Here is an 11,289-nt window from a genome sequence, read left to right on the forward strand (position 1 = left end):
AAAGGAGGGGACAGTTTTTCATCTCAGTAAATTAACTTCAAGGCCGCTTCTATTCAGTCATCAGGCTGTCACATCTGGCATAACTGGATCACATACAGCCGTCTGTGGTTGTTCAGGTAAGGAATAGAATGCATCTGCACAAACTTCATCCTCCCCTCTCTGAGTTCATGTTGAAGAGACTGCTCCCAAGGGCAGTCATTCTCACAATCTGTTGTCATAAAGATCCTTTGGGAAGCAGATAATATCAGACTACAAAGTGAGGCCACTCTTTCCTGCCACACCCCCTGGTTTCAACAGTTTGATTTTGGTCTCTCCTCTCCCACTCGGACTACATTTTTGGCGATTGTAGGTTATGGAGATGTTGTTGTTGCCTTTGGTGACAGCTCTGACACTATTGGTCTGGCCACACACATCTGACCTTGGTGCAGTGCCAGGATCTACACCATGAACCTCTTTAATGTTAGCTACTGTAGGTAACAACAAGGGTTTACATTTTTGTCTTTTATGTTGTTTTCCTTCTGTGTGCATCCAGTGAGATAGCCCCTTGGAAGTTGTAGCTTTCATTTCTGAGCACTTTTGGCAAGACAAGCAATGACAGAGAAAGGGTGGAGGAAGATCTTCCATGTGCTGGTTCACTCCCCCACGTGGCCGCAACAGCTGAGGTTGGACTAGTCCAAAGCCAGGACCTCCATTTGGAGCTCCTACGAGGATAGCAGGGGCCCAGATACTTGCACCATCTTCTGCTCCTTTCTCAGGCTTACTAGCAGGGACCTGGATTGCAAGTGGAGTAGCCAGGACCCAAACTGGCCAGCATAGCAGTGGCAGCCTAACCCACTGTGCCGCAGTAGCGACCCCTCCCTTGGTAACTTTTCTCTCTAGTAACTGGTCGCTGCGCAGTTGTTCATGCTGCGGGTGACTCAGTAGCCACCAGGTATCAGTGATTCATCAACCTCTACTCAAGTTTCTTTTTTCCCAACAGTTTTGCTTTGTTTCAGCAAGTCATGATCATTCTAGCAAATCCCCCTTCTGATGCCAAGTCCCCTAGACACCTACTCAATGATTCTTTGGTTGGACTTGCTGTGTTCAGAAATCTTACACTCACAATTGTGGTTTATTACATTGATACAGATTAAAATCAGTAAAGGGAAAAGAACTTGGGACAAAGTCCTGGAGACGTCATTGCGAATTTCCAGGTGTCTCATCCCAGTGGAGCTGTGAGAGGGTGTGCTTAGTTCTCCCAGTCGTGATGTGTAACAACCACGGAGACAACCACACCTTGACCTCCAGGGTTTTTATTTGGGTACAGGCAGTGCCCCCACTGCTGACTTTAGCTGCTTAATCCCGTCCCCCTAGAGGTCAAACTGATAGAGCCCGAGGGCGCACAGCAGGATATTCAAGGGTTCAGAGATGACTTCCCAGGAGCCAGAGACCTCTGCTCTTTGGAATGTAGAGGGTTTGAACGCCAGGCTCTCCCTGCAGAGACACAGCGTGTTTATAGAGATGCTCAGTTTTGTGTGCATTCTTTGCCTTTCACTGCTCCTGTATGTGCTCAGATTACTCAGAGTTTCCCACAGTAGCAGGAGGTTGTGTCTTCCATAGCCAGGACTGTTCACCAGCATATGCATATCCATTTCCGCTTCTCACCCCACCCACCGATGTGTTACAAGGTTCTAGTTCTGACCACAGAATGCCTTTCAGGAAAGTCCTTTTTAATAATGTCACTCACCTGAAACACGTTGTGCTCACTGTTACGTGGAATTTTCCTCTCAGGAGTTGGTGATGTTCAGCGACGTCGCTATCGAGTTCTCCGAGGAGGAGTGGGAGTGCCTGGGTCCTGCTCAGAGAGACCTGTACCGAGATGTGATGCTGGAGAACTACGGCAACTTCGTATCACTGGGTAAGTGCGCCTGTTCCCTGCAGTTCAGAAAGCGCTCTCTCCACTGGAATTCTAGGGCTGCATTAAATATGGAAGTTTCTGTTCCCTCTTCTAAAACCCTGGTTTGAACTTTGTCTTGCTGAAATAATGTGCCTCTCTCAGGCACTTTCGTATTTCCTGTTCTTCACCAACCTTAACAGCTTCCGTTGGCTCTTTATGTAATGGACTTTTCTTCGTGATACTTAAGGAAATAGATTATGATGGAGAGATGTTTGCAGAGCAACCTGTAGAATTTAGGAGATGGTGGTTCATTTAAAATTTAGGCAAACTCATCTCCCGGCATTTTTATTTTTGAAAGCTACAATCTAGGAATTTTGCATTTAAGAATAAAGGACTTGCATAGGAAGACTCACTGATTATGTTTTGAAGTGTCTTGTTTTTCTTACCAAAATAACTAGAGATAGGGCGCATGTATGTATTTAAATACAAGACCTTTCCACCTCATTTATTGTTTTGTTCCTTGTGCTCCTTCGGTCAGCTTAATGGGAATATATTCCAGTCTTCATTCTGCTGCTCAAAAGCTTTTCTGAGGCCCATTTTTTAAAATTTTAAAATAAATTCAAGAGTTAGAATTAAACAATAACTGCCCATATACTCTCCAGCCAGTTCCCCCAGTGTTACACATTTATGTAAGCATAGAACAATGACTAAATCAGAAAATGACCATTGATACATTATAAAGCTATCTACACTTTATTCAAATGTCATTAACTATCCTGGTAGCATTTTTGTACTGATCCAGGATCACACATTGTATTTAACTGTCATGTCTGTGTAGGCCTCTCCAATCTTGGATATTTCCTTTCTCTTTCGTGAACTGTGCTGGCCTGTTATTGCATAGAATCGCCCTGGATTTTGGTGTGTCTGGTATTTTATGATTAGATTAAGCTCATGTGTTTTTGGCAAGAATACCACAGAAATGATGTTATCCCTTTTTCAGTGCATCATATCAGGAGATAAATGATGTCCACATGTCTTGTTACTGGTGATGCTAACTTTGATCTGTTTGTTAAAGTGGCGTCCTCTAGGTTCTGCATTGTAAAGCCACTACTTTTACTTTTGCAAACAGTAAGTAGCTTGTTGTGAAGTACTTTGAAACTCTACAAATATTCTCTTTCTTGTGATACTTTCCTCACTTATTTTAGTTTTCATTGATGATTCCTGCATGCAATAATCATTTACGCTGGTGTTTGCCAAATGGTGATTTTCTGTTTCCATCATCCTTCTGAGGAAACTGAATTTGCTTTAGGTTAAACCAGCTCTAAATCACAATAGGTTTTGGTTTCTGTATTTTTAATATCCTATTTCTTTGAGCAGGACTTGCCATTTCTAAGCCATCAGTGATTTCCCTGTTGGAACAAGGGAAAGAGCCCTGGATGGCTGAGAAAGCAGAATGGTATCCAGGTGAGTAAGGGCTGAGAGCAACAAGAATGTATTTCAGGGAAGCCCACACTAGTCAGAGTGGTACTGTCGCCCCTTTGGAGATATTGTATGGGAAGCTTCCCTCAGAGGCCCAAGGCTTTATTTTATATATTTTTTTGAAGCCCAAAGTCTAAGAAAACCTTTGAGAAACGGGGGCAAATATCAGATTTTTTTTTATAAAGAACTTATTTTAGTAGTTCTATTAAGGTATGACTGACATATATTAAAGTATACAAGCTGATAAACTTTGATGTGTGTACTTATGTAACCATCACCAAATTAGGATAATAAGCATCTTGATTATACCCATGTCTCTAACAGGAAAAGCCTTCAGTATTTCATTACTGAATGTTCTTACAGATTTTTGACTGATACCCTTTACTTGAAAATTGTTCTTAATATGATAACATTTACAATAACTGTAGAATTTTGTCAAAATATTTTTTGCCTTTATCCAAGTGGTCATATTTCCATTTTAAAATATTAATGTGTTGAATGACATTGACATCCAAATGTTATTTGTATTCATAAAATAAACTCCACTGAGTCTTGTTTCATTATGTATTATATTCAATTGGGTTCTATTTGCTAGTAACTAAGGATTTTTTTGCACGAATATTCATGAGGGAAATCTATAGTCTTCTAATTTGTTTTAGCAGTATAATGTTGGTCTTCTTCAGTGAGTTCATAGCTATTTCGATATTCCAGAAGACTTTGTGTAGAATTAGTATTATTTCTTCCTTGACCACTTGGTAGAATTTACCAATAAAGCTATTCAAGCCATGTCTGTCTGTTCAGCAGTGTCTTTACCATGAATTCAGTTTCTGTAATAGATAACATGAAAAACTTGTATATCTATTAAGTGTATACTTAATATTATACTTACACTATTAAGTGTATATTTGGAAATCTTATATATTTTCATGAGCATAAAATGGTTCATATTTGTCATTTTTATTAATGTAGGGTTTGTAACTTTTATTCTTGATATTTGTATCCTCTTATGCTCTTGGTCAGTTTGACCAAGGGATTTATCAAGCTTAAAGATTTTTTCAGCAAACTAGCTTTTGATTCTGTTAATGGGTTCTATTTGTCAGTTTCCTGATTTTTACTCTGTAATATGTGTTTTTCTGACTGCAAGTTTTCTTTGATTTTGTGCCTTTTTTCCTAATATAAGCATTTAAAGCTACAGACTTCCCTCTCAGTACTGTCTTAGCTCCCCAACACATTTTAAAAACAATATTGTTTTCATTTCTAAATATCTTCTAATTTCCTTTATGGATTATTTTCAAATATTAGGGTTTCTACATATTTTAATAATTTCAAATTTAGTTCCCTCTTGATCAAAGAACTATGTAACTTCTATCCTTGCTAACATATTTGGTTTGATGACCCAGTATGTGATCTGTTTTGAATGCATGTGTACACTTTAACTCAAAGTGATAGGCAGTGTTATTTATATCCCCGTTTACTGTTTCTAGGGGAGAGGCTGGCTGTTCTGCCAGTTGAGAGACGGTTGTAAACTGTGATTGTAGAATTTTATTTCTTGCTTTATTTCTGTCAACTTTTGCATAATGTATTTTCAGATTCTGTTATATATCTACACATTTCTGATTACTACATCTTCCTCATGAGTTGACCTTTTTACAGTTATCATTGATAATAGAACCTTGAAGCCTGTCTCATGATATTAATGTAGTCATTCCAACCATGGTTTTTCCCAACATGAATGCTAATATTTGAAAGTTAAGCTGTGCCTTTGTTTGACTGTTTCTAATAAGTTTCATTTCTCCTAAAAGAGGAAAATGTTTTTTGTCTTTTTAGAATTGCCCTCTAGGTATGAGACTGAGGAGTTATCTCTAAACAATGACATTTTTGAAAAGGCACCATTAAAGTGGAAAGTAATGGAAAGTTCTTGCCTTGAGGAATCTGGCTTTGGAAATGGTTGGGAATATGAAGGACTCCCTGAGACACAACCGGAAATTAAAGAAGAAATCTTGGAGCATGTGATAGAACCTTTCGAAGACACTGAAGAAACATCAACTGAATTTGTCCAGCCTGCGCCTTTTGGTCTAAGTCAAATACTTCAAACTGGAGAGAAACTCTATGAATGTAAACTATGTGAAAACCTTACTCAATACGTAAGAATTTATAACAATGACAAACTTACTGAAAGGTGTGGGAATAACTTTATGTTTTATGCAGATAATATGAAACATGAGCAAAGTGTTCCTGGAGTGAAATATGAGGAGTTTCAGGAATGTAATAGAGACTTTGCTTATGACTTTCAGCTTACTCAGTATCAACTCATATCAAATTATGCTAGTGATTATCAGCTATGTGGCGATACCTTTGGAAGTCATAGCTACCTTGCTCAACATAGTGGAATTCACCTTGGTGACAAACCATATGAATGTGATGAATGTGGGAAAGCTTTTATCTGTTTCTCAACATTGATTCAACACAAGAGAATTCATACTAATGAGAAACCCTATGAATGTCTGGAATGTAGGAAGACTTTTAGGCAGAGTGCAAATTTAACTAGACATCAAAGAGTTCACACTGGTGAGAAGCCCTATGAATGTAATGAGTGTGGGAAGGCCTTTACTTGGCTTTCCAACTTGAACAAACATCAGAGAATTCACAAAGGTGAGAAACCCTATGAATGTAAGGATTGTGAGAAGGCTTTTCTCTGTTATTCAACCTATATTCAGCACCAGAGAACTCACACTGATGAGAAGCCTTACGAATGTCAGGAATGTAGGAAGGCCTTTAGGCAGAGAGGACACCTTACTCAGCATCAGAGAATCCACACTGGTGAGAAGCCCTATGAGTGCAAGGAATGTGGGAAGGCTTTCGCCTGTGTTTCCTATGTCAATAGACATCAGAGAATTCACACTGGTGAGAAACCATATGAGTGTAAAGAATGTAAGAAGTCCTTTATTGATTGTTCAACTCTTATTCAACACCAGAGAATTCACACAGGTGAGAAACCCTTTGAATGTCAGGCATGTAGGAAAGCTTTTAGGCAGAGGGCACACCTCACTCAACATCAGAGAATCCATACTGGTGAGAGACCCTATAAATGTAAGGATTGTGGGAAGGCCTTTACTTCTGTTTCACAAGTGAAAAAGCATCAGCGAATACACATATTGAGGTGAGGAATTCTCTGTGCTCCTATTCGAGTATTGTCCTTTACTTATTTAAAAGTCCCGACTCCACATTACCAAATTCATATTGGAAAGGAACTCTACAAATTAAGAAATGACGGAAACACTTTTATCTGTCCCTCAGCTATCCTTTTAAATAAAGAATTTGTGCTGGTGAGAAGCCTTATGAAAGTGAGGTATGTATAAGACCTACACTTATACCATAATGAATATTATAGAATTTATGATATGATTAATGTAGGAAACCCTTGATTTTAATTAGCTAGTATAGGACAGAAAACTTAGAAATCCAGTGACTATAAATTTCTTCTGCTTTATAACTTAAAATTATCAGAATCTATACAGGAAAGAGATAAAAACACTAACTATCCTGTTACCACTGAAACAGTCGTACTAATTACAACTAGAGAATAACCATGTTGACTTTCTGAATGTAGAGAACTTACCTATAACATGAGTCTTTTGCAACATCTTTGTGGCTTAACCATTTGCCACCTGTATGTTATTGCCAAGTACTTTAAACTGTCAGGTTACTGACTTTCAGCTTAATGGCAAATAGAAACTATTTGGTAAATGGTAGCTATCATCATTATTTCTTTATTAGTGTTTTTGGAACATTCATGTAAGATTTAATCCTGTGAATAATATAAGGAAATCTACCATCCCAACTTATCTAATATCAAAGCTATGATCATTTATTCTGAAGCAAAAATTAGAATGTAGCAAGTATGAGGCAATACTCATTTAAACTTATGTAAGTTGAAGTCACAGAATTCACTTTGAGAAGACACTACAGATTTATTAAATGAATTTTTAAGAATAAAGGTGATATGAGAAGTAGTAAGTCTAGATTTCAAAAAGCAATGTACATTTTCTTACAATAACTCAAGACAATTAGATATGAATGAAAGAAGTTTTAAAGAAACTTTGTAGTTAAGAACACTACTTGATAAACAACTCTGGACCAAGTGAGGAGTACAGTTAGGCTGTTTAGATACGAAAGATGATGAGTGTTCTAAAACCCAAGATATATCTAGATGATTAGGATAAATATTCAAGCAGAAAAGCAATAAACCCAGAACACTGGAGCTGTATTACGTAAATCTGCTTATTCAGTGAATTTAAATGAGTAACAGAAACTAATGAAATGACTAAACAGTGGACTTTATGTAAAAGCTGTTGCAAACAAGCAGATATATAGATTATGAGCAAAATAAATAGGAGAAATGAGACAAATGCAACAATGCAAATGGGAAGGTGGGATATTTTCAGGCAGTACGTTTTTAATATTGTGAAATATTGTTTCATAATATTTCAATTTGAAATATCTAAACTTTATTTTATAAGAATATGTAAATGTTCCTGATTCATGAACCTATAGAGAGTTGAATTAAAGTCATTGTCTCCTTCAAAGGAACTGAAGAAATTTTCAATTACCTTAAAAAACAGGAGGTTGCATTTTTTAAGGAAATTTTGAGAGGAAAGAAAATTGTAAAAAGTTTCAGTTCTTTCTACAAGGTTAAGTGACCTTTGCAAAAAAAATAAAGTGGACAAAGATAGCATCCCAAGATGGAAGGGAAAAATCATCAAGTAAAATTAGAATGCAAGTAAGGGCAGATAATGGATATAAAATAGGCAAGTTAAAAGGAAATTAAATAGATAACCTTCTTAGTAACTAAGAAAAACCTGTATGGACTGGTTATTATAGTTGAAAGGAATTTTTTCCTTAAAATATTATCCTATTTATAAATCACTTATAATTCCACAAAAGGATTGAGATTAAAGGATGGAAAAAAAGATGTGCCATTGAGATGCTGGCCAAGGAAATTTACTCCCAACAAAAAGATTCAGGATAAGCAATACAGTTACCATGTTTTTAAATAACACCTCTGAATAACCATCGGTTGATGAAAATTAAAAATAGTGGGAAATTTGCACTTTTGGTAACTTCTAGAATACAGCTATAGTGTCTAGTAGGAAATAATTTCAGCAAGCTGAAATCCATGAAGCAATTATCCATTTGAAGATGGTAGAAAAGGAATTTTTAAGATGTAAAAGTGGAGAATACTAGCAAAAACTAAGTTGGAATTAAAATGTTATATAACCTTTTAAAAGTCACAGTTGGCAGATATTGTAATTTTTATTAAATTCTACAAATTCTTGAAAAATGTGATTCCCATGAGGGCGTCTCGGTATAGAAAGTGAGGTGTATAAAGGATGTACAGACAGCTTCCTCATGTGTACTCTGCCTGCATAGTGTTATCTTGGAGTCATATACCACAGTTAATGGAATCAGTGCCCTTATTGAGGTACCTGTTTTTTATCCTTTGAAATAAAAATGAGACGACTATCCTTGTATATATTACCTAGTGTCTGTATGAAAATAACGTATCAAAGGTGTATCTGCCGTGAGTTTGCTGGGTCAGTGCCTATGTGCATTTTTAGTAAGGCCAAATTGCCTTTGTTTAGTTCTACTAATTTACATTCCTCCCTACAATGTAGTAGAATGCCCATTTCTCTATATAAGGGGTTTTCGGAAAGTTCGTGGAAAATGTGTATTATGAAAAAAACTATGCAAGAATTTCAAAGAAAATTTTTTTGCACCAAAATAAACTTTAATTCCATTTTTCCACAAACTTTTTGAATTACCCTTATACTTATGCTAAAACAGTTTTGTAAACTCTAATTTTTGCTGGTCTGTTAAGTGGGAAGTGTTACGATACTTTTGATTTGCATTTTTATAATGTAGTTTGCATTTTTCCCTACTATGCATTTTCTTATTTGTAAATACTATTTAAATTTTCTGTGAAATGTGTTTTAATGCCATTTTCTGTTGAGTGGTTTTTTCTAATTGCCTTTTAAGACCTCCAAATATGAGACATTAACTTTTTCTTCCCAAGACTTTGTTACTTTTTTCCATTTAGAAATTTGTTTGTGAACTTATCAATTTGGACTTGTTTGACTTCTGGTTTTGGTGTTATGTTTACGAATCATCTTTTCTACCCCAATATATTTTTCAAATCCCTATGTTTGCTTCTCTTATGGTTATGTTTTAAAATTTAAGTATTTGCTTAGCCAGAATTTGGAGGTCTTACACTGAGTTAGGCAGGGATACAGTGTTATCAGATGGTCACCCAGTTGTCTCAGTACCATATACTCAATAATCCATCTTTGTCCTATCTCTCTTAAATGTAAACTTTACAATAAGCTAAGTTCCAGTAGGTATTTGGATTTGTTTTTTTGCTTCTTATTTTATCCTGTTGATCTGCCAATCTCTTCTTGTACCATAATCAAATTTATTTTGTTGTCACAGCTTTATAAGATGTTTTGATACCTGGTAAGTCTAGGTTCACCCCCCTCGTTACCCTTATTTTTGCTTATCTACTGTTCCACCTTAACTTTTCAGATGCCTTTGTGATTGTAAATTCCTGCTGGAATATTTTTTACTTTAAAATTAAAACCAGAAATGACTAAAATTAGAAACGAGTAAACATCATTCTATATAGAAATTTGCTTGCCTGGCTACAGTGGAAATATTCGCATGTACTTGAATATTTTACTCCTCTGTGCTGTCTTTTTTATTATAGATTTTACATTTACTCATTGGATAATTCCTGTATGTTATCTGTTTGTTCTTTCTTTAAAGAGTGTTTTTCCCCATTATAGTTTCTGATTGCTTGCATATGGGAGGGTCTACTTCTGGGTATATTTTGTGCCCAGTTTACTGTAGTGTCTAATTTTTTGTTATCTTTAAGGGAATCTTTTGGATTACTATATATATTACATGTAGAAAATAATTTCTTTACCTCTTCCAGTGTTTCACATCTTTTCCTTTTCTTACATAAATATATTAGTTAGGAATGAAGGATTACTTAGTATAAATATAAATTATCCAAATAAAGAACAGATAAGAGAAAAAGCAGTCTACAGAAATTAAAGTTTCTAAAACCCTATACCCTCATTCTCACTAACACACTCGGAAAAAAGTAACAGGTGAATACTTTTAGGCCAAGGAAATCTATAAATTCTTACTAGAAAACAGCATATTGTTATCAAAATCTATAGTCAGACAAAAACCACACTAGATACATGTATAAATAATGCAGAAAACTCCATAAGACAATTCAGTATTGGCATGAGAACACAAATATGGTAATGAGGCGGGAAGTGACCCATCTGTGTGTTCCCACCCGGCATGCAGCACAGTGTGGAGGAGAACGTCTACAAATGACAAAAGGCGTTTCATACATGTCTACATTCATTCCACTGTGAAAACAAAACCCTACAGACTTACAGAACTGGAAATAAACAAGTAATTACTTAGAACCACAGCACACTAGATAAGTTGATGGGGAAAACCGCACACAAACACGCCCAGAGCTGCTGAGCAGTCTGAGTGCGAGAGAAACCCTCCCGGGCGTGGGGAGAGCTCGCAGGGCTGCCCTCCCCCGTGCTCCAGCTGATGCTAGTTGAAGACAAGTGTCTAAGTCCTCAGTGCTTCTCCCCCGATGCAACAGAATCGCGATTCTTCAAATATTCATGTCATATTGTTGGTTACAAAATGGCATTTTCAGAACTGATCTTTAGCCTTTGAAGTTTAACTGTTAACCATAATTATTGTAGTCCCCCAATAAAGCACACTTTCAGTAGCATTTCTCTTATAGAGACCATCACTTCTATAGATGCAGGTGGCAGCAGTGAATACCACTATATGGTCAGTATTGCTAAGTTTGTAACAACTCCTTACTTCAAAACGGAGCC

At 36.5% G+C, this 11,289-nt stretch overlaps 1 protein-coding gene across 7 annotated transcripts in view; it reads left to right on the top strand.

The window, feature by feature from the left end:
• The window catches only part of LOC100348058 (zinc finger protein 383), a 26,189-nt gene extending 16,178 nt beyond the window's left edge, over positions 1 to 10,011 (top strand). For 3 of the 7 annotated variants that reach the window (XM_070062318.1, XM_070062320.1, XM_070062319.1), the window contains 3 exons: positions 1,771 to 1,897; positions 3,254 to 3,340; positions 5,183 to 10,011. In XM_070062318.1, coding sequence (XP_069918419.1) covers positions 1,771 to 1,897; positions 3,254 to 3,340; positions 5,183 to 6,519 — 1,551 coding nt within the window. In that variant the 3' untranslated portion in view covers positions 6,520 to 10,011. Of the gene's footprint in view, positions 1 to 1,770; positions 3,341 to 5,182 lie in introns of those variants that run through there. The other 4 variants (XM_051847119.2, XM_070062323.1, XM_070062322.1 and 1 more) reach the window with 4 other exon arrangements.
• The last annotated feature ends 1,278 nt before the right edge of the window (positions 10,012 to 11,289 follow it).

This window comes from Oryctolagus cuniculus, chromosome 18 (assembly GCF_964237555.1).
Source record: "Oryctolagus cuniculus chromosome 18, mOryCun1.1, whole genome shotgun sequence".
In the NCBI taxonomy this organism is placed as follows: Eukaryota; Metazoa; Chordata; class Mammalia; order Lagomorpha; family Leporidae; genus Oryctolagus; species Oryctolagus cuniculus.